Source organism: Dermacentor silvarum, chromosome 6, assembly GCF_013339745.2.
Source record: "Dermacentor silvarum isolate Dsil-2018 chromosome 6, BIME_Dsil_1.4, whole genome shotgun sequence".
Classification (NCBI taxonomy): Eukaryota; Metazoa; Arthropoda; class Arachnida; order Ixodida; family Ixodidae; genus Dermacentor; species Dermacentor silvarum.
This window is the reverse complement of record NC_051159.1, coordinates 133,400,509-133,427,668: the sequence shown is the minus strand read 5'-3', so window position 1 is coordinate 133,427,668 and position 27,160 is coordinate 133,400,509. Positions and strand designations below refer to the sequence as shown.

At 45.7% G+C, this 27,160-nt stretch overlaps 1 protein-coding gene across 1 annotated transcript; it reads right to left on the bottom strand.

Annotated features, from left to right (window-relative positions):
- Positions 1-1,954: 1,954 nt before the first annotated feature.
- LOC119456059 (WD repeat, SAM and U-box domain-containing protein 1-like) lies at positions 1,955-19,452 on the bottom strand. Its single transcript, XM_037717655.2, is given in 7 exon segments — positions 1,955-7,825; positions 14,820-15,210; positions 16,903-17,043; positions 17,988-18,021; positions 18,096-18,250; positions 18,252-18,626; positions 18,705-19,452. Coding segments are annotated over 7 exon segments (1,512 nt in total). The 5' UTR covers positions 18,975-19,452; the 3' UTR covers positions 1,955-7,679.
- Positions 19,453-27,160: the final 7,708 nt, after the last annotated feature.

Here is a 27,160-nt window from a genome sequence, read left to right as displayed (position 1 = left end):
CATAAAAGCAATAGGTGAGGAAAAGCCAGCTGCATGACTGCAGGGGAAAACAAGTTACAGCTAGGCGGTTGCCGTTGTATGGTTCGCGTGCAAAGACATGTCATAAACCAAATGGTAGCATCTTTCGAATAGATTTTACAGCGACAGCAGCTAATGGTACTTCAGCCACGTTCATGGCATCTGTCGAAAGTAGGCGAAAGAAGTCGGAGGAACAAAAACTTAAGCGTAGATTTTTTTTTTTTCTTTTGCCAATAGTTTTTAAAGTAGATTTGGCGCTTACCAGTACTGCTTTGTTCTCGCTGATTTCGCAACAAGTGTTTTTATTTTTTTGTCCGCATCATTCGGTTCACTAAATCACTGGGTATATTGTCTTGCCTGGTTCGCTTGTGCAAGTGTGTGTGTGTGTGTGGGGGGGGGGGGGGGGGGAGGCGCGGATGACCAGGCCTAATCCCTTCTCCGGAACATTAGCACTAAGATTCCTCCGCCCCACTCTGCTACCTTCGATCCACCCCTGAGAACGTGATAGTAGAAGCGAGCTGCTGTAAAATCGTGGATTCTAGTTGTGCTAACTGCTTGCAAGTAAAATTCTGAACGAACCGGGAAAAATGTTTTGATGTAATTATTATTATTGATGTAATAATAATTATAGCCGGACTTCACCCACTTTGTAGGTACCCGTCCAACAGAAAACATGGGCCGATCGTGGAGATAGTGCAGTAGTAAACTGCCGCTGTCGTGCTATGCTGGGCCTAGGTATCGCTATGCGGCAAGATGTGGTGCAGAAAATGAAATTTTATAGCATTTAAATAGCCGCCACATAAAATCTTCAAAAGATCGACTATGGACAACCCATTTTATAAGTTATTGTTGCGGTATCTCTATGAAACGGGCCTGCACTCTTACATTTAGCTCCATTATGACGTTACGCCGCGTGGCAACACCAAGCGCAACAAAGAAGAAGAAAAAAAGGAAAAACAGAAAATTTTTAAAACCTTCGCTTCACTTAGATTTCAGCATGTGCGTCGGATCCCGACGTCATTGCACATATAGAAATGCATACCTCTCAAACTTGCAAATATGCGCTCGCATACTTTCACAATTGGTGGTAACTAAATTCTGCCCACGTTTTACTTAGCAGTCTTCACCAAAGCTTCAATACCGGGTACGCGACGTACCGGCCGTCACACCATTGTAGGCACTGTCATCAGTATCTGTTTACAATGTTTAGCCATGTGAGACTCCTCCTGAAGATTCAAGGATCACAAACTTTCTTCCAAGGTGGGATATAAGATGACGAACCTTCTCAGTTGCACCTTATCTCCGCACAAGACGCTGTTACTGGCTGGGGTGACGTGGAGGTTCACTGGCAAAAGAGGTCCCAATACCTCCCATAATCTTCCTCCATGGCAAGTCTGCTGGTGGTCTCCTGTTCGAGTACATTTATTGGACTGCTTGGTGTACATGTCCGTCGGCTCCACACCCACAGTGTAATCAAACTCTCTCGCAACAGCAGCAAGTTGGGAACCGTGCAAGATGCATGTGTGGCTGGTGAACTCCTCTGCTGCTCTCCTTCTCTCAGACAGCAGGAGTGCGCGTGTTACCAGTGGTTGTCTCCAGACGCCATCATCAATCTTGCTTGAACAAAAGTCTATTCACATGACATGTACTGGCTGAGGAAACCAAACGAAATTAGTCAAGGTTCATGCTCTTATGTACAAGCGACTCTTCCAGACAAGGGGAAAGGCAAGTCCTGTTGTTGAGGCCTGAACAGGACCTTGACTGTCCCTGTTCAGTTTCTAATGCTTCCACGTCTCAACTTGTCATCTAGGGCCAGTCTCAATGACAGTTTTCCGATGAGCTAGCGAATTTACTCAAGGTGCAACTGCAGCATAGCTATGCAATATGCAAATAGGCTCAACACATAAAAGCGTTCCACAGAAACAGGCACAAAATATTCTTGGATAAAAATTTATTGAGTATAATCACAAAACAATGGCAACCAGCCACTTCACTTACTACTAGAAAGCATGTTGACCTGCTTCGTACAACGATTCCAGTACACAAACATGACCAGTTCATTTATTTTTATTCATATGTTACCGAGCTGGGCGTAATACACTTCCTCGAAGTCCCAGGCCCATCGCTGAAACTGGAACGTAGCCTGTCTAAACTGTAGACCCTAATATTGTTTTCCCTACCCCCAGCTCTTCAACCCTGAGAAATAGAAAACTGCAGCCACAGCCTTGCCTTTTTTTTTTTCTGAGGAAGATAGTTATGGACGGTTGACCTGGTTGAAATATTGCCCAAAGCTCACCGTTGTGAATGTACTATGTCTTGCTTTAATGCAAACAGTATTGATAAACATTAGAAGTAAAAAATGTATAGTTTCTTTTAAAGTGTTGTAAATTCCTCTTGATAGGTATGTGATGCATTACTTTCCCTGAATGTACAAAGAAATACCTTCATACTCAAGTGCTAACACAAAAATCACCTGAGAAAAAAAAAAAGAAAAATGGTATTGCATGCTGTGTCCTGTGTGCATTATTCCTAAATATAGATAGCAAGAAACAATGACAAAAACCTTTCTTTGTGCTTTCTGTCTTTATTAGATAGCTGCTGATCCAGCAATCATGGTTATGAAGCATCAGTTCCTCTGCTGCCATAATGACGAGCAATCAATGGTTATTTCAGTGGTCAGTGGTTTGCAACATTACAAGATCACCATCTTTGGTAACTGTGGCATGCCTCTAGGCATGAGGCCCAGCTGTACTTGACACTGACACAAAATTTAAGGAGAAGGATTAGGAGAACCAAGGGGCTTAATTTTTAGAAACAATAATATGAAGCCGAGCACAGCATAGGAGAATTTTATTTTTAATTTAGCTATAAGTACATAATTATGGATGAATATTTAATTACGGTATACTTGGTATTCTTAATAAATGAAAAGGAAAATAAAAATATGAGAAACAATAACCTGCTACTGGGAGGCAAATCCACAACCTCAGCACAAAGCACGCAATACATACTCTGCCAACTGAGCTATGATGACAGCTGCTTCCTCCACCCACTTTCGTGTCTATTTAGGCAACGCCAACATCAAAAATTTAGGGGGCACATAAGCACATATCCAGGGGTACAAAGAAAGACTACTAAACATGTGCTACCAATATAGCATTGCATCAATTCATACACAGCATGCCTGTAAGCAGAGATTGAGATTTTTCACACGATTTGTGCCCATAAGCATTCGACACCCGACTGTACATGTACCACATTTACTCATGCAAGGCCCGCATTTTTTCCCGCGTTTTTACCGGACGCGGGCCTTACATGAGGCAGGCTACTGACTGAAGCCTCGATCTCTGCTCAGACTTTCCCGGAACGGCGCGGAAATTTGAAATTAGCAGTGAAGTTAGGCGGGGGGGCTCTTGCACGAGTGGGGGCGCTTGCTCGGAAGTTTACGGTACTGTAATTATTTGTTGCATACTGTCGGAATTGACGCTTTGTACTATAATCACTGGTCCGACAGCTACACATTAAATTATGCCATGCATCATCCAGACTCAAGGGTCTCATTTTTGCAATTATATTGTGCCATGTAAAACAATGACACCTAATTACTGGTTGAGACGAAAAGGTACATTAGATCACAGTGCATTGGCCTCCTGCACAAATTCTCAAGACTTAAATTTGGACAATGACCTAAGCACTTGCAGCAGCATGCAAACACTGACAATGTTGACATACAAGAGCTTTTTTAATGCGGTCATATAGAATCAACCAAGGTGGGCTTTGCTGCTATTTTTAAAGTATGGCATGAAACTGTGGCTTTTTGTACAGTGCCCCCCTCTTTTAGTATTATTATTATTATTTTGCATTAAAATTACAATGAAGGGAAAGATAATATTGATAAGCACAAACTTGCAGCAAATGAAATTTTTAATTACTGTTGTGTAGATTAATTACAACTAAGCTTACAAAATCAGGTTTAATTAATTTTTAAAAATGACCATGGTAAGAACAGCAGAGTAAGGCTATTGCAGTGTGTCTTTTTTAAACAATCTCATCTGTCCCAGGCTAGATTTTAAAACAAAATGAATAACAATCAATCATGGCTACAAAAAATTATGGTAATACTACTTATAGCCAGTTACAATTACAGCTCACCGCAAGAGGATTATACTAGTCTTAATTCAAACTGAAAGTGCCACCACTTAGATGCAATATTGCAAGGGCATTTCTGTATAGTTTAGGTTACTAACAAGGTCGCTTCTGGCCACCGTCTAAGCACAAAGAAGTGTCTGCTCTAAACACAGGTTGGAGCTATGAGAAATGTGCCACCAGTGCCTATTCAAAGGATTTGGTATCTGTGTTAGGCAGAAAGGGACTCAACACACAGCACCCCACTGTATAGCAGAGCTCTAACACTAAGACAGGACAGCCAGCAAAGCATGGAGGCTCGGGGTATGATCATTATAACTTGTTAACCACGAAACATACATACAAAGCACATTATCAGCAAGTGTAAATGACTACTAACTCTTGTACACTTGCTCTAGCTTTGACTAGTCCCCAAAACTGCATGGAATGACTGTACTCATCTGCAAAAGATGTCACGCATTACTTCAAGGCACATGCCTTGAAGTAATGCAACAATTATGTGAGGCAAGCCTTAGCTTTCTGTCAACAGAACCTCATGCTGCATAAGTAACACTTAAGAGCCCTGTATTAGCAGTAGCTCTGTGAAACAATATGCAATAGTGTCTGAACTGAATTTTTAGAACTCCACTTCAACGACCAATAGAACAAAAAAAAAAAGCATCTTGTAATGCCTTCGTGGCGTGACAAATTGGCACATCATGAGTATCTTGAGAACAACATGACTTCTTAATGACAGCAACCTGCAGCCAGGGATGCATAGTTGCCACGAGTATCACATTGTTGCCATCTTTTTAAGCATCTTGGAATGCCTTCGTGGTGCGACAAATCGGCACTCCCAAGTATCTTGCGAACAACATTACTTCTTAACAATAGCGACCTGCAGTTCAGGATGCATAGTTGCCATGAGCGTCACATCGTTGCTATTTTTTTCTTCTTTGGCAAAGAAAGTGTCACTTTTACAGTTCCCAGTCTTTATATTACAGGCAAAGGCCGTCATACATAATGGCGACGGCAACATAGTCGCTGCCTGCACGAAAGCGTTGCGACAGCGGTGGCGAAATCAAGTTGGGCTCCATGTGACTAGATGCCTACCACAACATTAGCCAAGGTTAGCAGTACAAACAACCCTACCCTGCAAAATTTATCAGATTTTTTATTTACTTAGACTTGAGAACTTGACTAAGTTTACGTAAACCAATCTCGATTAATGCAATACATTAACAGTTAAAGTATTTCTCTATGCCGGAACAGTAAGCTTTGCAGGGAATCACTTCAAGTTGGACCAACAAGCCGAGAGCCACTACTACAAGCCCAAAGAAATGTTACACCACACATCCATAAACTGACCAAAATGAATGGTAAAAATTACTTATTGCAGTGTTTTGAAAAGAGTATGTAAACGATATAGTAGTGTCAATGGTATGTGGAGACAGTGATGTCAGTGGTTTCGCAGCATCGCTGGTTAGCATGCCACGGGTATAAAGCAATGATGGCTACAGTATAGACATTGGTCTTCATGCCTTTAAAGAAAGGACTAAATTTAAGTGAGTAGGCCTTTTGAGAATGGCATGGAAAATTGCTAATCTATGTTACGAACTCAAGAACAGGAGATAAGGTACATTAAATTACATTTTATGCAGATAGAAGAGCACAAACGAGCTAAAGCACCGCAAATGTGACAAGTTAGCTAGGAATCCTACGCACAACTTTGCGGAGAAAACACAAATTCGCTTATACTACGTGGAACTGGCCCCTTTAGTTGTGAACAACAGTTACCACTAACCGAACCACTCCTAAAAGAACACTCGATGACTCACAAGCAGCAGCCACTTGGCGAGGAAAAGTAAACTTTATTACAGGGCAAGCAATGGCCACAATGGTGCCTGCAACAAGCTGCCAAACCCACCACATTAGCCCCACCTTCTTGTTCAATGAACAATATTACAGCAATGTCCCTGTAAGCCTACAACAGGCTCCATTACAGCAGAACCCCTAGCACTTACCCGATTAATAAGTACCGCCACTTTGTACAGTCAAGTAAATGTTCTCGAGAGTTGACTGCCTACAAATCTAACATTTACTGCCTACCTGAACCCCTGCTGCTTGCTGCTTTTGTTTAATGGTTGGGTTGCAATGATTTCTCTTCAGCCCATACTATGGCACTAAATGTGATAATCAATGGGTGATTTGGCCACTATCATAATACTTTACTGTCATCACCTCACCAATTGAAATGCGACATTGAGCCACAAGAATGCAAGGAAAAGGATGCAGATGAAATGTGGTCAAGCACTTACGTGTGTGACGTCTGCAATTTACGGGTCCAGCTTAGCTCAACATTTCCTTTAATGTCCCTTCTAGTGGTTCTACCATTTTGTGCAGCTTTACTAGAATTGAATTGGTTAAGTGGGTAATCGCTCTGCTGTCCCACAGGGTGTGCCTTAATGAGGGCTTACAATACAGTATTTTATCTCTATTTCCAACCTTGAAGTTCGTATCCGTAGTACTCTCGTGCCTTACCAAAACAGCACTCTTTTGCAGAGTTTACGAAGTGCTCGTGATTACCACTGCAGGAAAAACCCTGGTCAGCTCCTGAAACTGGTGCACAAAAGGAACAAGTGAGGGTGCACTGCAAAACAGTTCACACAGGAATGGTGATGTAATTGCTGTCCCATAACAATGATCATAATTTTTCTAAAGCCTGCATATTCCTATAGCACTGCATAGGTCTAACTTATTTAATCAAAGCTATGTGTATGTGGTCCTGCGAGGAAAGTTTACTCTATGTACTTATGTCCACTAAAATTCTGGGCCATGTAACAACAGCACTCTGATCTTGGTACTATAGACTTTAGTGGAAAACAGGGGCACTGACACCAATCAATGCAAGTGCTGTGTGACATAAATGCATTTCCCCGTTAGGGTTGTGTTGGTTCTGAGACACAGCAGAACACTACGCTGCGAGACAAAACTGAAGACAAGACTTGAAGATCAGAGACACAGCAGGGCAAGTGCTTCTCGCGTGACCTGAAGCCATAGGTCGACAGAAAAAGTGGACACTCACTCACCAATATTTTTTACGGATATGCACCAACTCGCACTCATCACCACTTACTCAACTTCCTACTTATGCCCACTGATGCTCATCGGCACCCACACACATTCATACTCATGTCTACCCACGCTCATACTCATGTGCACGCTCATCTTCACTGCCTTTTACTCCTGTTCATGCTCACATACGCTCACACTCGTTCATACTTATGTTCCCTCATGCCCTTCATAACTCACTCATACTAACAAATGTAAAATGAGTGTGAGTGAGTATGCCAGCCTATGCCTGCCGCTCAGATCTCCTATCCTGTCTTTAACCTCGCGTCACAGAGCAATGTTCCACAACTCTTTGCTGTTACCTGCCACCTTCAATATGCGAATTGAAGCACACGTGTCGCACCCAGTGCAAGGTTACCCAGGCGCGTGCAGGTGATGCCTGTGGACGCCACTCAGGCATGCCTCTAGCGCAGGTACTTCTGGATGAGCAGTTGCAGGGTGCGGTTGGGCAGCACCATGGTATGCTCCAAGGGCTCGTTGGTCATGGGACTGGTGTCCTTCCCGCTCTCCAGCCAGCGACTGATGGCGGTCCGCTCGTAACTGTAACCATCTGCACAGCAAAGCCCACAAGCAATGCATGTTAGCCACAGTGACAGAGCGCTACCTAAAATTTTTGAACTGTTATACACTTCTCCCAGTAACGTCTGCCTCGAGGGCTTGGTCACGCACACTCCTCAGCCTCCAAGTTCTGGTTTCACACGCACAGAAAGCCAAAATTCCTCGCGGTACAAGTGCAAGGGCATCATAATTTTTTAGATCTAAGCTCTTATTCGGCATGTGCGCACAGCTCACTTCCATTTCCCTATTACAATGAAGCCATCTAAATATAATAGTTAAAATGTAAAGTGATTTGAAGTAATTAAAGCATTAACTACCGCATCTCACCCGTCTTTTGACACCTGCCACCGCCTACGGGTCAGAAGAAACCATACTCCAACATAAACCTATTTATAAACAATACTTAAAGTCTTCATTGAAACACCCTACATAAATTAAGAGAGTGTGGCCAACAAAAGTTTAAAGACCCCTGGTGTATGAATCATTTCCGACTCAACATTATGGATGAATTGTATTTGTTTCATCATTTCGATATTGGAGGGCTACTCAGAAAGTAAACAATCTGCAGATTCATCTAATCTACTTCATTTCAAGAAGCAGTAAAACAATTTTGCTGATGCAGCTCATCAACTGGCTTCCAGCAGACAGGAAGAATTTTGAAGTAGGAACTACCACAACTCTGAGGCAAAAATAAAACACTATCCGTTCTGAAAGGGACCCTAAAGGAAAGTTTTAGGTCGAGCTAGATCAACACAGTATTCGTCTAGAAGTATATCATCATTTTCTGTATGCCAATGTATCAATTTTTGCCTAGGAAATTGCCGTCGAAGGTCCCGCTGCTGCTTCTCAATTTGAACCGCCGGCGCCAAAGAGCAGGACTTGACGTCATCTCCAAGTGACCGCCCTCAATGCGATTGTTACCGTATTTTAGCGCGTATAACCCGCCCTTGCATATAACCCGGACCCCTAACTTTTAACTCCACGAAAAAGAAAAAAATAACCTCGCGTATAACCCGCACACTTATCCGAAAAAATGAGGACTAGGACGCGCAGTCATCATTTCGTTTTCAAAACAAATTTATTTCAAAACGACCGCCGCAACGTTGTCAGTGCTGTCGTCCAATTCACTGCTGCCATCCGAGGCTTCGTCGCCGCTCTCAAAGACGTAATCGTCTTCGGAACCATCTAAGCTATTGCTTATGGCACATTTTTTAACCTTTTGCGCACCATATCGGCCGGGATCGCCCCCCACGCATCTACGATCCACTGGCACAGCAGTTCAATGCCTGGTCTTCGCAAGCGTCCCGTCGGTGTGAGGGCGTAAAGGCCGTCGGCCATCCACTGGGCATATAGCCGCTTACACGTGTGCCTTGCACGGCCTATTGAGACACACGTCAAGTGGTTGGAGCATGGAAATCATTCCAACAGACAAGGTCTGTGCCGTTGTCAGCGAGGCGAGCTTTCACCGCGTCAGTGCAGTGGCCTCGGAAGGAGTCCAGCACCAGCATCGACCGGCGTGCCAACAATGCACCTGGTCTCTTTTCCCAAATTGTTCGAATCCAGTCACTGACGAGGTCACTGTTCATCCAGGAATTGTCCTTCCGCCCGCACAATAATTCCTGGGGGCAATGGTGTACTTGGCAGGGTCTTATGCTTGAATATCACATACGGGCGCAGTTTGGTGCCATCGGCCAAAGCACACAACATCACTGTGCAGCGAAGCTTGGTGTTCACGCCAGTCAGCACGCAAACATATTTTGAGCCCTTTTTTTCCAGAGTCGTTTTCATTGGCATCTCGAAATATACTGGACTTTGGTCAGCATTTCCTACCTGACATAGTAATAGAGTAGCAGTCTGGGTCAGTTAGTACATACTGAATAGTAAAAACCAGTCAAAAGACGAAGGACAGAGAAGAGACGTGGCACACACGACGACTGGACTAACAACTGTGCTTTATTGAAAAACCCCGTCTCTCAGGAAAACCCGGCGAGCATGCGCAGCTCAAAAGCCTACACCCACACACAAACAAAGGTAATTGCAAAACGCCACGTAGCTAACGCCAGTGCGATAGGAAACTAAGTTCCTTCTGCATCATTGAGAGAGAGGTAGAATTGATGCAATTATCCCTTGCAAATTGATATGGTAAGCTTCGAGAATTTCACGCTCCGTCTTGCCCTTGCCCCTACCAAGGATTTTAACAATTACTTGGCATAGTAAACAGTTGTGCTCTTTCCTAAGTCCGATGACATAACGTTGAAAGTTGAGCAGTTTCTCCTCGTAAGCTTTGAGAAGCCGCTGGCACATGGTAGTTCGCCGCTGCATCGAAAATCCATGCCTGGCCATAAAGCACTGCACCCATCCGCGGCTCGCACGAAACTCGCGTGAAATATTAATTTCCCGAGCCAGCTTCAGGGCTTCCATCTGCGCCATCTCTGTCGACACAGCATGACCACGACTCCTTCGCTCCTCAATCAATTTGGCAAGCTGCGTCTCGAGCTGGGGGTACACGCCAGTCTTCGGGCCGCGAAACGCTTGCCTGTTCTTGTTCGCAGTTTCGAGAGCCTCTTTTTTCTTCCGCCAGTCGCGAATGCAGGACTCATCGACGTCGTGCTTTCTCGCAGCAGCTCTGTTGCCGATTTCTTCAGCAGCAGCTACGATCTTCAGTTTCTCTTTCACTATGAAAGACTGCCACCAAGACACACTCGTGATGCCTAAACAAGGCTGGCCAACTGTGCAAACTGGGTGTACAAGAAACGGCACCTGACTCGTGCGAAAAGCATCTTACCAGACTATGGATGTGGATCTGGCTATAACCTGTGTTGGCCTCTTATTGGCTTAACACATGTCGATAGGCATGCGGACTCTGCACGGCAGGCCGCGCGTTGCCGTGAAGTCGACCCCAACTCCCTCCCTTCGCAAATATTCGCACCCCCACTTTTTAAGCAATTTTTTTCAACTTTTAGTGCGGGTTATATGCGAGAAAATATGATATGTCTTTTGCAGACTCTTTCTTTAGCTCTATATATGAAGCACACTGCTTGGAGGGGTGTAGATGTTCAGCTTGCATGCGTCACTATGTGGCTCTGCTTGGGTTCAGGATAACAGTTACAGTCACTTGAGACTCCACTGCCGGATCCGGCAGCGTGGTCAATTGCCACACATTGCTGTCTTGGCCATTGTAAACAGAGAAAAGTGTTCACAGTGGCGGGTCGCCGCCGGTCTCTGTGAAGCATAGGTGCTGGCGTCACACATAAGAGGTACCATAGTTGACAACAGATGGCGCCACTCCGATTTTCTATTTTCATCATTTTCTCGCTTAAAAAAAACAAACCTCTGTTTTCATAACAAATGAAGAATTTGTTATTACAGAAGCATAACCTTTCAATCAAGCTCGACTTAATATTTGCCTTCAGTATCCCTTGAAGCACTAAATGCATAATTTATAATTAGTATAACAATAACGAATATTTAAGCAAACTTTAGCCTGAAGAAAGCTTCACTGGAAACATTTACTAAATAACTAAGTTGAGCAGAAAAATGATGGTTTTATCCATGATCAAGAGCTTGAGCAGCTAGCTATAAGAGTGCATTAAATGTTTGTTGCATTCGAAAGTACACTGGACAGAAAGAGAAGATGGTAACGCATCCAAACCAGACAAGGAACCTTGGTTTCTACATGCTAAACAAGTTTTGTAATGGAATACCAACTAGCTCTTTCTCTGACATTACTAAGACAAGGAAAATCTTTCATGGCTAATGCACTGCTATTGCCTGATATGGAATATAGAACCTCTTTGATATGTTCCTGCTTGTTATGTTTTCCCTACTCTTATGTTCTGAAAAGCCAGTCCTTTTTTATTCCCTCAGGATCATGTGTATTAGGTTTCTGTATGTTGCACCCAAGAACTGCAACAGCGTGCCACTGACGTGGAGGTGTCCATCTGTTGTGCCTGCACTGACCTCATTTCGTCACTGGAAACATGCCAAGGATGTGCAAGACATTCAAAATGCCAACGAGTATGCTGAAGAGGCACAAGAGCTTCATTATGTTATGGTATGAAGAGCAGCCCATATAACCTATTGTGTATATGTGTCATTGGAACATTAGAACCGCGGATCTTGTTAGACATTGTCACCATCTCAGCATGGCTCACTAAGCATAAAGCCCAGACACAGTAGACGAAGGCACAAGTAGTTGCACGAACGGTGCGAGTCGTGAAATATCGCGGCGCGCAAGCGCATAGCAAGCGCGGGCCACGAAATTGCCCACGCCGGCTAACGGTCGCTTCCCGATAACGACAAAAAACGAAGCTTCAGGGAGCGAGCGGGCGGCGCCGGCACACGGGTGCGCGCGGAGACCGTCGAAGGTGAGGGCGGAGGGCGGCAGGGAAGCGGATTTGGCCGCGTCAACTCCGCCGCTTCGGTGGCTTGCCCTCCCTCTCAACTCCCTCGTAGCTCTCTCACCTTCGACTCCGTGCACACATCTTCGTGCGCACTTCTCCGTGCGCGCCCGCCACCGTGCTGGCGCCCAGCTTATTTTAGCCGCCCCCTGAAGTTTCGTTTTCTGCCGTTATCGGGAAGCGAGCGTTTGTGGGCGTGGCAGTTTCGTTGGCCCGACTGTCCCTCCGCCGCTGCTTCCCTCTGCGCTGCTGCTGCAGCGTGCAAGGTCAACATGTGACTAGATTATCCGCGTGGCTGACGGCACTAGTGTGTGCTAGAATACGGTTGTCTAGAACACTCTAGTCGGCACGTACACGCTTGTTCCGGCGTGATGCAGAAACAGCGACCTTGCAATTTGAGAGAGAAGGAAATTTCCGCCGCAGGTTTTTTTTTTTTTTTTTCCCCGTTCCTTCGCGCGCGGCATTGAGGGGTCTCTCCTGAGCTTTTGCTCTATGGCGGTGTCGGAGCAATGCCGGTCGGAGGCGCCGCCGCGTGATTTGGCGCGCTGCTAAGAGCATTGTCGGTGCGTGGTATGTTCGAAATAAGCGTGTTCGAATTCGCTTGCTTCGCGTTGACGTTGAACAAAAGCACGTTTTTCATTATAGTCTCACTGTGCAACAATTGTGCTCAGTGTTGACGTTGCGAGGCCTAGCTCCTTAGCCAACTCCGTCCGCTTCCTCTTGGGATCCTCATCGACCTTTCGAAGAATGTCTAATTTCTCTTTAAAGGAGAGTGCTTTCCGCTTGCGAGACATAGCTCTCTGCGACTAGGCAAAATGGCGCAAACACGAAGAACGAGGCCCGAAGCGCAGCAGCCATTCCATCTGACGGCTCGCAGAAAAGGAGGAAAAGTACAAAAGCACCAAAAGCGCCACCACTTCAAACTCTTCGCGCCCAGTCGCGGAGTCCGCGCTGTCCGGCGCCGCGCCTCCGCACCAAAAGAGAAGGAGAGAAAGCGCGTGACTGCGCGCTGTTCTCTTTCGCGGCCGTCGGTGAGGCGGCGTTTATTCGTATCAACCGACGCAGGCTGAAAATCGATTCGTAACAACCGTTCTCTAGCACGTTGCAAAGTAATGGGGCTCGGCCGGGACCACAGAAAAATTCGTATCATCCGTAAATTCGTATTAGCCGTGATCGTATCATCGAGCTTTTACTGTAGTTACGCCCCATACCCTCATGTGTCCATGAGGGTATGGGGCGTACCCCAGCGGCATGTTCCACCCTCATTTGCGGATGCTGTCGATACCTTGCACGGTTTACTTAGGCATATGCAGATGCATGGAAAGTGAAGAAGGACTGCGAGTGCTCAGGAAAAAAAAAAATATTCTGGGGTGTTACGTGCCGAAACCACAATAAGATTATGAGACACGCCATAGTGGGGTACTCTGGATTAATTTTGACCACCTGGGGTTCCTTAATGTGCACCTAATGCATGGTATACAGCTGCTTTCACGAAAAAAAAAAAAGAAAGTTGCTATTATTGAACATTCGCACTCAAGCAGCAGGTAAAATAAGTGCATTTATGGCTACAGCTGCTTCAAAAATGTGTACATACGAATAATGTTTACTCAAGTCGCTAAGCACAGATAATGAACTTTATATATATATACAAGGTACTTAATACTTTGTTGGATTTCTATTCAAATCTCCAAATAAACTTTTGTGTGAAAGCAGATTTGCGTCTCATCTGTAGTGCTGCCACATGCATTATCAGACATTACGTTTTCCCAGATCATGCATTCTTGTTTTATGGTCCCTTAAGAAACATTAACAGGGCTCATCCCAACACTGAAAATGTGTGTCTTCCAGCCTGCTCACTAACATCTTAGCCTGTTCTCTCTTTCCAGCACAGAGCCCTCATTCCACCTCCTCTCTTCTACCTGCCTCTAGCATATGTTGCAGATCATCAGGTCACATGCAACACACTTGATCTCAGTGCTTTGTTGAAGTAACATGGTACCCTTTCACAAGGTTTTGTCTGATGAAAGATGAAGGCTTCATGCATAGCTTAGCACATGGGCATATAGATAACACTGAGTGTTAACAATTTGCACATGGATGTGTAGATTAAAGTCATGGCCATGCAGTGACCCACCCTATACTATGGAGCAATGTACTACGTCTAGGAGAAGAAACCTCTCTCCCGCAGCCCTCATGTCATGAATATGCCACGCCCCACGCTCTGAGGGCCGATGTGCTCAACGTGCTACTTGCATTCAGCGGCATGTTCTGTGTCTATTGCATGCCGGTTATGCTGCACCTTGTGCATCAACCTAGTCTCCTCAGCACTGTCTGCTGCACACTGTAGGAAGTTGCACCTCTTGTCATGTGTGAGTGACTGTAAATTGTCTATCGCCACACTGGCTCTCCTAGAAATATTGTGCTCCCTGCCCTGTACACCGCTATTACACTTCTTATCTCGTACACGTGTGCTCAAAAAGTTTTTTTTGTGTGTGTGCGTGTGTTTCCTATTATGCCTTGTCGTATTCCGCCAAGTGGCCCTTCTCCCACCTTTTTCCAAACCAGTGAGAACCTCCAAGCACTGACCTGCGGCCACGACGGGATCGCGCATGGGTTCCTGGGTGATGGGGCAGAAGAGCTCCTCGGGCAGGGCAGCGTCGTCCTCCCCAGCTGGAGGCAGATGCCGCCACAGGGGGTGCTTCAAGGCCTGCACCTCGCGCAGCAGGCGGGCACGTGTGCCCAGGGCGTCCACGTGCAGGGCATTGCTCAGCCCCTCATGGGTCAGGTGCAGCAGCTCCTGGCCATCGATGGCGTGCTCCTCAAAGGTGGCCCGGTGCTGTCCAAGGCCCAGGCCCTCCAGCCATTCGCCCACCTGGTTCACTGACCAGCGGCCTACCGCAGCCACCCCGACACCCTCCTTCGGCGGCGGTGGCGGTTGCGGCTGCACTGGCTTTGGTTTCTCTCCTTGCCCTTCCTCCTACAAAGAATTGGAAGGAGGGATTATGCTCCAGATTCTTGCATTGTGATAAAATGTTGCAAGTGCATCATAAAAAGGGTCTCCACTTAGGCAGCCTTAGTGCCGTGAGGCGTATCATGCGAGGGTTTAGTTGCCAGCTGCCTGATCGCGTTAATGCAGTGCATGATGGCTGCAATTGAAAGGATGTTCCACATCCGCCACCGTGACCATGAATGGCACTGGCTAAAACTAGATCTAGGGCTAGATCTCCACTCATCCACTCAAGAAAGTGGATGAAAGGATCGCCTCCGCAGTAGCTCAATGGTACAGCATTGCCAATATAATGTGGAGGATGTGGGTTCGGCTCCCACCGGTGACAAGTTGTCTTTTTGAACACGTTTATTTCCCTTTTCCTTGCCATCTCTAAATTTCAATTAAAAAGAACCGCCAATTTCCCCCGTACTTTTCCTGGCTTTTTGTTCTATGTTGGCTTCATGTGGTTGTAAAAAAAAGAAATTAAGCTCCTCAGTTCCTCTTATTCATCTCGCAGTTGTTAAAACTACACAAAGGTTGTCTCATGTTGGCCTTATCTAGCAGCTGAATAATACATCATGCCCACTGCCATCGTTGCCATGTTAACTGAGCATGGCAGAAACAAACACATGGGTGGAAACATGGAGCCTCTAACACACTTTCTTCTATGCATAATCAGCAATTGTAACGACCTACTGCCAGCACAGTTATATGCGAAGAATCATGCCTGTTTGAGTGTTTGGTGCTGCAGTTCAATCTCACTGAAAAGAATAAACTGCGGGAACCACAGAAGCAACCTGTGAAAACCTGTGAACCATGTGACAGTATCACGACGTATCGAGGACCACCTTTTCAGGCTAGAGCAGTTTGAAACTATTGAGCTACAAGAATAGCCCAAGAGCGGGGTTTGCGAGGCCTCCCCCAGACGCACACCCCGAATTATCTCTGATCCCCTGGTTTGGAAAGCAAATTAAATGAAAGGTGGGGAAACCCGTTCCTATTGGTATGCAATAACAGGTATAAAACCAATTAAAAATAAAAGAGGAGGGGGTAAGAAAATTAACCCCGAACGCATATTTTGAGCTAAAAACCAATTGGAAAAAGAAAATTTGGGCACAGTAACTTCTAATGTCCTAAAGTTCAGTCAGCGAGGGCAGAGGATCCTCGCATAGAGCGTTTATTGGGAAACAGATTTGATGGTATTGAAAATGAATGAAAGCCAGATAACATGCCAAGTGCATCATAAAAAGGGTCTCCACTTAGCCAGCCTTAGTGCTTTGAGGCGTATCATACGAGGCCGCAGCCGTGGCCTAGTGGTAGAACGCCCGCCTCGGCTGCGGGAGGCTGTGGGTTCGATTCCCACCGCCGCCGGGCACCCACTGGTTCAAAAGGGTACAAGCGTACCCCGGCCTGGCGTTCGGCTTCCTTCAGGGGTGATACGCTTGGGAAAGGAGCCTGCGCCCTGAATTCCCGTCGAAATCAACGTGAGCACGGAAAACACACGGAACCCCACACCCCAGATAGAAAGCCGGGCGCCAGGCCAGGGTCACGTCTGTACCCATTTTATAACCGGTTGGGACTCAATGCAAATGTGTAAGTACTGTGTCATACCCTGGCAAGTAAGCAACGACAATTTAGTTAGAATCCGAGACGTAACTGACAGCAAGAGGAGGCACTCACCCCGGTGCTCTCAACCTGAGTCCAGATGACAACTGTGCGATCGTTGGAGCCCGTAGCCAGGAATTCGCCGTCGCCTGAGAAGGCACAGCAGGGCACGTAGCGGGTATGCTTGGTCAGCCGCTGCAGCTGCTCCCCAGTGCCCTGAATATGCAGCAAAGGTTGAACCAACAGATCCAGTCAAGATGTGGTGGCTCCCCCCCTAGAAAGGTTAATCTACTTCGCGCAACATCAAAGAGTGGCAAAGCAACATAAAAAAAGGCAAAGAAAAAGCCACACATGCACATGTGCTGTCAGCAGTTGTTTTATGGCTGTAGTAAGAATTATTGATGCAAAACTCTGCTCACCAGAGTTGCCAGATAACCAAACCACACTTGAAGGTCATCATATGCTAGTGTTGCATGGTAGCTAAAGATACAGCTTTCTTGTCACCATCATTACTGTGACCATGCACAGATGCAGGGTGGTTGTCCAAATCTCCTGACCCCCCCTTTAAAGTTTGTGTGCGCAGCACCAGCATACTGCATGCGACAAACTCATGAAGTCCTTCTTCCAGCTGTTCCTGTTCTTTTGCTCTGAAGAGACAAGAAAGGTTTACGGATTATTGAATAAAACCCACGAGTGTGCAATAAATTCCTCATAATCATCATCCATGACCATCTCAAAGTGAGACACTTCCTTGGAAAGAAACCTGAATCCACACCAGAGCAAGTTACAGCTCAGGCCGACCTCTCTGCCTTGCTGTAAATAAATTTCTCTCTCTCTCTCTTTACTGAAGAGATATTTGCTCAGTGCATCACCCAGAGAATGCCTACGAACTTCGAGAGTGCTGTGCTTTGCTCCACGCTTTAAATTAGCTATATACCTGTCTGTACTAGTATGATTTCAAAAGTATATTTTCCTACGCATTTATGCGTCCCTGAACGTGTTATGGGCCGAACGTCGCATGTCAAATCTTACATTCTTCTGTGTGTATTCAGCGTGGTTGTATCTGTGTGATATGCCATCAGATGACATCGACGACCACTAACGCCACACAATTGGTATTCTTACACCATGCAAATAAGCTAAGTGCTCGGCCAACTTACCACATCCCACAGCATGGTGGTCTTGTCACCGGCACTGCACACGAGAGCAAGTTTTGTGAAGCACACACTGACAACGTAGCCTGCGCGCCCGCAAACCATGCGACGCACCTGGAAGCTAGCAGTTGACCGCCAGGTGCGAAACGACAGCACATGACGTTTCCAGAGTGGCCCTCGAACACCCACTGGGACCAAAGGCTGCAGCGGTGCGCCATGCGCACCTGCCACACGCGCACGAGGTCATCGTTGCCGCAGGACGCAAGCAGGATAACTGCTCTCGAGCGTACCCTGCGCAAGACTGGCCTCGAACTGAGGGCTGAAGTGGCAGCCAGTGGCACCCAGGTCGTGAGCCTCGGAGCGCGTCAGCAGACAGCTGCCGTGACCATAGCGCGCATCCCAAAGGCGCAGGTCTCCGGCCGACGACGCGGACGCCAGCAGCGCGCCGTCGGGCGAAAAGCTGCATGCGGTGACCAGAGCACCGTGACCGCCGAGAGATCGCATTAGCGAGCGTGTGGCCACGTCCCACAGCACCAGCGTCTCGTCGTCGCCTCCGGTGGCCAGTAGCGCGCCCGAGGGCGAGAAGCTACAGCAGCGCAGGGCCGCCTCGCTTGGGTGCTGCAGTTGTCCCAGTACCTCGCCACTCTGCCAAACGGGACGGCAAGCAGTTATCGGTGAAACAACACAAAGCCAGGCCCTCGCAGCACGCCGTCACGTACTCACCTGAACGTTCCATATAAACACGCTGCCGTCGATGGAGCACGACGCGAGTGCCGTGCCCAGCGGCGAGAACTGCACCGCGTTCACGCCGTACTTGTGGCCGACGAGGGGCGACGCGGACGACTCCGTGAATGAGCCCGCCTCAAATAGCCAGATTCGCACTGTCTTATCATTCGAGCAAGTGGCCAAAGTGGTACCCGAGAAGTCGCAGCCCGTCACGTCTCCGGCGTGCGACTCCACCGTCTGCCGGAGTTTCCACTCTCGGGTCGCCATTTGCGTCTTGTCAAGCTAGTGTTTGACTCCTACAAGCGCTGCCATGGGTACCAAAAACAATAATGCTCTCTCGGTCAACAGATTACTATTTTGCGTGCTGCCCCGTCCGTCCGCCCGCCAGCATCGATTCGCACTGGCGCCACATACTTGAGTTGGCTTCAAAAGGCGTGACCGTGTCATGCGGGCGCATGCAGGCGAAAACGTCGATTTCGGTACATTTTTTACCTAGAAGGACGGTCGCGCGTGGCGCTAGGAGGGGGCTCTTCATTACGCTGCATGCGGTGGATTTCTAACGACGCTAGAACGGGCTACGTTCAGTAGATTTCACGTGAGAACTCACGGCCAGTCATCTCCGCGCGCTTGTTTTCGCTTTCGCGGAAAGTAATGCTGCCGCAGAGGCGCGCGTGTGTTGTGATTGGTAGGGTGCATCGTGATGCCCTTCTCGCCCGCGAGAACATCGAGGCGCCCAAATGATTGGTTTCGATCCATATGACGTCACAAGCTGAAGTTTTTGTCGCGCCAGAAATAAATATTGCTGGCGCGCTAATTATGATTACAGCTATATATATATATATATATATATATATATATATATATATATATATATATATATATATATATATTTTTTTTTTTTTTTTTTTTTTTGCTTTTACCCGAGAAGTGGAAGCACATTGCTCAAATGTGGTCAACCCAAGCCCTTCATCATGCCCTTCATGGAGCTCGCATTTACGATAAATGGCGGGCACCTCTCGCTCCTGAAATGCACACACATGCAGGTGGTGCTTTCTAAATCATTTAGTTGCTAACTATAAAATTAAATTCCGCGGCACTGCGTATGGCTTTATGCAATCCTCCCATGAAAGGCGTCCACATCGACTGCTGGACGATTGAAATTCAATGCAAGATCCAGTATGGGGGAAATAAAGCCAGGCAGGCAAGGGGGGCAATGTTGCGGGTGATTAGTAGGCAGTTGTTAAACAGTCATCAAAGCTTAGTTAACTGCTTGTTGGAGCCATTTGTAAGTTTAAGTACGTTCCCCAAATAAAATAGTCGCATCAAATTGAAAGTTAGCAGGAACAGGGCACATGCTTTGAAAGATGTGCTGCTTTCATTAATTAAAGCGTGTCACAAAGGTATCGGGGGAGGCTAAAACTGTTGCCATCAAAGAATTACAGCCCAGAACTACAGCGGTTGAAATTTCATGGAACATATATGTGCAGTTTCAAAGCCACACGACAGTTAATTAAGGTAGTCAAAAGAAAATAAAGCACCTCAGGAACCATTACTATAATACCTTCTGAAGTATAGAAATATAAGAACTGAAATTACCACTATAAACACAGTAATCAAGATTTCAGATTGAACCTTTGCACATATGCACTTAGGCGAGACCACGTGGACGAGACCCTTTAGTTAAGTATAACATGTGCATTGAAAGTGCCTTTGCTAATTCAGAAACATATACATAGTCGCCAGCGTAGGAGAAACAGTTGCGCCATGCAGCGAGGTCGTACAATCTGCCTGCATCCAGTGGTAGCTAGCGTGGCTACATGGAGGATCGGAGGGAGTGACAACAGCAGTCTAAGGCAGCATAGCAGCAGCAGCAACAGTAGCGAATGCTTCACTTTAAATTGGGTTGTAATTCCACAGTTCACACAGTTCTTCCCCAAAAATTACTTTCTTTTCTACACTGTGTTGATTTTATTAAAAGCGGGAGCCATGCCAACATAGAGCAGCTTCACGTGTGGACTTCATCAGCTTTAATATGTGTTCTGACACCTCCACCATGAACAAGGAGGGCAGCAACATTAAAAAGCCAGGGTCAAGCTTTTCAGAAAGGCAGTCATCTCCATTTGCATTTTGGGCTTTGCCCTATATTATGCTAACCATACTTGGGGACAACGAGAATTCAGTGCAAGCTCCATCCACAAAACTGCACTGCATCTTTTCTGTGTGCCTCCACGTTCCAAAACATAGTTCCGGAGATGCACTGATATGGGGAGAATTAAGTTGCACATCGATACAAATTATTTTCGAGTTAGGCAGCTGTGTATTTGTCACTGCACTCTAGTCAGAGATTTACTAAGATTTACCGCGTAGAAAATCACTGAAGAACCCCAGCCCTCACAAAACTATGCGGTCTTTCAGTAAGCAAGTAAGTACGCATCAAAGAAAGTGTTGGGTGTTCAGCAGCCCTCCCTACAATCTCCTGTGACCTATACAAACTCCAAGAAATCTCCTTGGCACGTTAGTGCTCTGCTCCTTTACTTCAACAGAGCCATCTGGTAGAAAGGGACCTTGCCAAATGTGTGACCAGTTGTAAACCTGAGCCTGACATCGGACGTTCTGGCACTACCTCAATGCCCCCATGCTTTGACACCGCATCAGGCAAGCCCTACTTTTCCAACTGCTCGCCGCCATCCTCCAGCCCCTGTGTGCTGCTTTGTGCATTACCTCATTCACTAAAACTTGGCAGTCACAACTCCACTCGAGCGCTACATAATGCAAAGTATTCTCGTTTTGTAGTAGAAGGGCACTCATGAACCGTGGTAATTTTCTGAAGTGAAACGTACACAGCAGGTTTAGATGATAAAATGTTTATGAGACGTTTCATTTTTAGGGATGGTGATTATGTACTACAATTTTACATTGTTAGAGTATGTACAATTATACATATGTAAATCACAACATAATTACTCAATGTCCATCGGTTCACTCATTGTGGCTTCAACCGTCTCTTGATCGGTGACATCACCGGTGGTTACAATGGTGAAATCACAGGTTAGGGCAGACCAAGCCTAATGTGCATCATTGCTGATGTAAATGCACACTTGTGGAAGAATCCAGGTGTGCTATGCCTAGAATCCAAGAGCAGTTGTGTCAAGCGATAAGTGATTGCACTTTGTTTCAGCAGCGCTCTCGAAGTGTTTGAAGAACAGCTGTGCGCTCTAAATGCAGTCCTAGGTCGCCGTTTGAGATACTGTGTTAGACTGCACTGTCTTCGAGATCGGCCCACAAAAATGGTCTGATACCCTGCAGAAAAAAAAAAGCTGTCTACATTCGACAAGAATGCTTCGCATTAACAGCCTTCAAATGTCCCATCTGCATTAACAAATCACCGTTAGTGCCTAGAGACCACCCAAGCTCTCTGAAAACTTTAAGCCTGCCGGTTATTCCATCTTCGTGCAGTAATCATTTATAAATTTGAATTAAATTGTGGGGTTTAGTGTCCCAAAGCAGGAGGGCAAGCTACAAGAGACACTGTAGTTGAGAGCTCCACATTAATTTTGACCACCCAGTGTTCTTCAACATGCACAAAGCACAAAGAACAAGCATTTTTTAATTCTGCCACAAGTGGAATGTGGTCGCCGCAGCCAGGAATCAAACCAACAACCCTGTGCCCAGCAGCACGCAGTAACCACTGAGCAACCACGGAAGGTACTGTTTACAAATTTTGGGAACATGCCTGTACTATGTGAGCAGTTCACAGAGCAATCCCATAATCTGTAGTAATTACAAATGGCTTTTAGTTTTTAGTCAAAGCTCTTTTACAACTTCCATCAGTATCTACACAAAATTTTCTCTAACCCCTGCAGCCAGTTTTCACCACAATATCTTTAGTTCTCTTGTAGCAAGTGTTTGAATATTGAGTATCTCTACTAAAAAGTGGCATGCCAGAGACAATGGAACACCCTGGTGTGAAATATTACCAGCTGGTGCTGTAATACAGCTAAGAAGCCTACTTAACACAAGTTGAGTCTGGCTATACTCACAAGTTGGAGAAATGATAAAATTTACGGGGTTGCCCAGTTTTCACATAAAGGAGGAGCTAGCATGGAACTAAACAATTGGTAAATGTAACCAAAAAGGGCAGCCAACTGGAGCTCAAAATTTATTTAGAGACCCGCAATCTACGCTAGATTGCAAAATGCAGTTCTGTCCTTTCTTGCAGTTTTTTTTTTTTTTTTTTTTTTTGTAATGTCAAAGTCAACTCACCATATGTACATAGTTTGTTTCTGGTAGATCTCCTTTGCAGACACAGATATTCCATTTTTCACCACTTTACTCAATTAGTACAATATTCTTGCACAAGCCAGATAGGAGTCAGGGAACTAGCCAACATCAATTTTTTGTAGCCATGAAAACGTAATGGTAGTATATTTCACAAAGTTACAGGCTACTTACATAGAAAGACTATTATAACAAGGAACCATCTACGCCATTTTAACCTCAGCAGTAACCCCCATGTTCAAGACTGGACTGTGGCACAAGCCTAGCGGTAGTGGTGGCACAAGCTACAGGATGTAGGTGCACAAAACTGCAACTTCAGCTGAAAAAGCAGGTCGTCTCCAGCTTTGTGAAAGGATATGTATAGGTGAAGAGCAAAGGCTATACTAGCTATAGACAGCACGGAAAGGTTGCAGTTTCACTCACAGTGTGGAGCAGTAACAGCAATAGATTATGCATTATTCACATAGCAACACATGTGTTTCTTGCAATATAAGCTGCAGAAAGCAACTGAAGTAACTTGCAAGCAGTCTGCTCATGAGAACCACAGCATTTCTTCGCAACTCTAATTGCGTGTTTCACCTTGTGCCGTCAGCAATGCAGTGTTCAACTTTGTTGACCTGAGTGACAATCTGATTGGGTTGATGAGGTGTAATTCCCTATGGCAGGCGAGTCGCTGTCTGACATGGCTATGCAGTGCTCAGTCTGATTGGGTTGACGAGGTTTAATTTCCTATCACAGGTGAGTTGCTGTCCAAGATGACTATGTGGTGCTTCATAATACTTGCCTGCTAGAGTTCCTTACATGCAGTCAAAGCATAGTAAACAAGTGTTGTCGTATTACGCTCCCATCAATCACAGCTGCTGCAAGCCGAGACTCAAACCCACAACCTCATGCTTGCCCGCAGGATGCCATAGCCACAACAGTGGGTGCCAATTTACAACTGTCTCATGTGCCATATTGTGCACCACAATGGCTGCCTTGAGAACCATTGCTATTCGCAGCACTTTGTGAATGGTTTCATGGCACAAGTGGTCAGTGTCAGTTCATGAATGCAAATGCCATCCATGTGCTACAGGCTGCTTTGCCTGCTCTGTAGCAGGCCATCATGACTTCAGAGCTGACAAGAAGGAAAGCAAATCACAAACGTCTACAGTCGGACCTTGTTATAATGAAGTTGCAGTTGCTACTAAAGTTACTTTGTTATATCTGATGTGCATTCATTCATCATCATCAGCCTATTTTTATGTCCACTGCAGGACGAAGGCCTCTCCCTGCGATCTCCAGTTACCCCTTTCTTGCGCTAGCCGATTCCAATTTCTGCCTGCAAATTTCCCAATTTCATCACCCCACCTAGTTTCCTGCTGTCCTCGACTGCACTTCCCTTCTCTTGGCACCCATTCTGTAGCTCTTAATAGTCCATCAGCTATCCACTCTACGCATTACATGCCTGCCCAGTTCCATTTTTTTTCTCTTAATGTCAATTAAAAAATTGGTTATCCCCGTTTGCTCTCTGATCCACACCACTCTCTTTCTGTCTCTTAACGTTACACTTAACATTTTTCATTCCATTGCTCTTTGTGCTGTCCTCAACTTGCTCTTGAGCTTCTTTGTTAACTTCCAAGTTTCTGCCCCATATGTTAGCACCGGTAGAATGGAATGATTGCACACTTTTCTTTTCAATGACAGTGGCAAGCTCCAATGCCTGCTGTATGCACTCCAACCCAAAATTTTATTCTTCTGTAAATTTCCTTCTCATGATCAGAGTCCCCTGTGAGTAATTGACCTAGATAAACGTACACCTTTACTGACTCTAGAGACTGACCGGCCATCCTGAATTCTTGTTCCCTTGCCAGGCTATTGAACATTATCTTTGTCTTCTGCATATTAATCTTTAACCCCACTCCTACACTTCCCAGTCTAAGAGCTTGAATACTTCTAAGCATGCAGTGAATAGCATTGGAGAGATTGTGTCTCCTTGCCTGACCCCGAAGGTAGCTGTGGAATCCTTGTAGATATTTGCCAAGGTATTCACGTATGCCTCCTGTACTCCTTGACTACGCAATGCCACTATGACTGCTGGTATCTCTACTGAATCAAATACCTTTTCATAATCTATGAAAGCCATATAGAGAGGCTGATTGTACTCCGCAGATTTCTCGATTGATGCGTGATTCTACGATGTGATCCATCGTAGAATATCCCTTAATGAAGCCAGCCTGTTCTATTGGATCACTGAAGTCAAGTGGTACCTCAATTCTATTGTAAATTATCTTGGTGAATATTTTATACAATACTGAAAGCAAGCTAATGGGCATATAATTCGTCAATTCTTTAACGTCTCCCTTCTTATGGATTAGTATAACGTTAGCGTTCTTCCAGCTTTCTTGAACACTTGAAGTCGTGAGAGATTGCATATAAAGGGCCACCAATTTTTCAAGGATGACATCTCCTCCATCTTTGATTAAATCGACTGTTATTCCATCTTCTCCAGCAGCTTTTCCTCATGTCAAGTCTTGCAAGGCCCTTCTAACTTCATCGCTAGTTATCGAAGGAGCCTCTGTATCCTGTTCATCACTACTTCGAATGAAAGTAGCGTGGCTGCTCTGGGTACTGTACAGGTCAGCATAAAATTCTTCAGCTGCTTTTACTATATTGTTGAAATTGCTGATGAAATTATCATGCTTATCTTTCAGTACATACATCTTGCCTTGTCCTATGCAAAGTTTTCTTCTCACTGATTTCATGCTGCATCCATATTTTAGTGCTTCCTCGATCTTTCCCACGTTATAATTTCGAATATCCCTTATTTTCTTCTTGTTGATCACTTTTGATATTCATTATACCTATCTAATATTGAAGAAAGAAACCTACGTAAGAGAAATGCGAGCGTGATACCGTATGTCGGCATTGAAAGTCACCCAACAAGGGAGGTATTTTCGGTCGTTCACTTAGAGATTAAATTGCTTTCACAACATTTCGCGTGACTAGCAACTGACTTGTCAGTGTAGACGGGCGACAGCATCCTTTTGGCACTGTTCCAAGCATGCTGTCTCACACGACTGGCCCGCCGCTGCTCAGATGTTATCACTTGGATTGCCACATGGCACTGAGTGACCGACCCTAGCTATATTAGTATGCCGTGCAGCGGCGTGCATGTCATGTCAAAGCCCAGCAGAACTCATGCCCGCCCACTGACCAATCAGATTGCACACGAACAGCACGCAGCCCGACACGTGAATGCTACCTCACATACAAAAGTCAATTTATTTGAAAAAAGACGCAAGCGCAGTTTCCAACTATTGAAGGTGCATCGCAGTGAAGCATGTCGTGCTCTGAAGCATGCGTCTAGTCAGACGCCAGACGCGACTGCACCATACCAGCTATGGCTGGAGCTGCGGTTGGCTAGATGCATTCATGTGAGCGATGACAACGCTGTCACTATGAGCACCAATTCGTGCGACACCCGCAGTACAATCACTTTCGTGAGATTTCACATAACTCGGCACCGGAAGCGTCAACATCTATGGGCAATAGCGCTTCTCGCTCAGCGCCGAGTACGCTATCTCGGCACAGTGCCAGGAACACGGTTGCTCACAACACCAACACGTTCGATGCTGAGTCATGCGAAAGCAATCGTTTCCCAAAAAAATGATTGACCAAAAATACCCCTCCAAAATGCCTGCCTCTCAAGAAAATTGTTTTAAACTGTGAGTGAGTAAATATTCGCTTTGCTAAACACGATATTGTGTTGCATCTTGAATTTCGGTTTCACTATAGTTGTAGGTGCTAAACTTAACCGTGGCCAACCAAAGTTGTACATTACTTTGTTTTATCCAGTAATTTATTATATCCGTGTTCGTTAAATTGAGCTTTGACATTAAGGGGGGAAGCGGATCTTTGAGACCGAAAATCACGAAAAAACATTTATCATGGCAAAGCGATATCGAAAGTCCCGCAGCGTACATAAATTAGGAAAGAAGCACAAGAAATCTAGCAGAAAGCGAGACGATGGCTCGGGTTCATCACAAGTGATCCTAGTGCAGGACGTCATGGTGGCGGAACACAATTCATTGGCCAAAATGCCGATTTCTGCTCCTGTTTCGGCGGCTGCCTCAGACGACATCGGTAATCGGCAGCGTAGCAAAAGGATCGACAACGTTCTTGACGAGCACCGA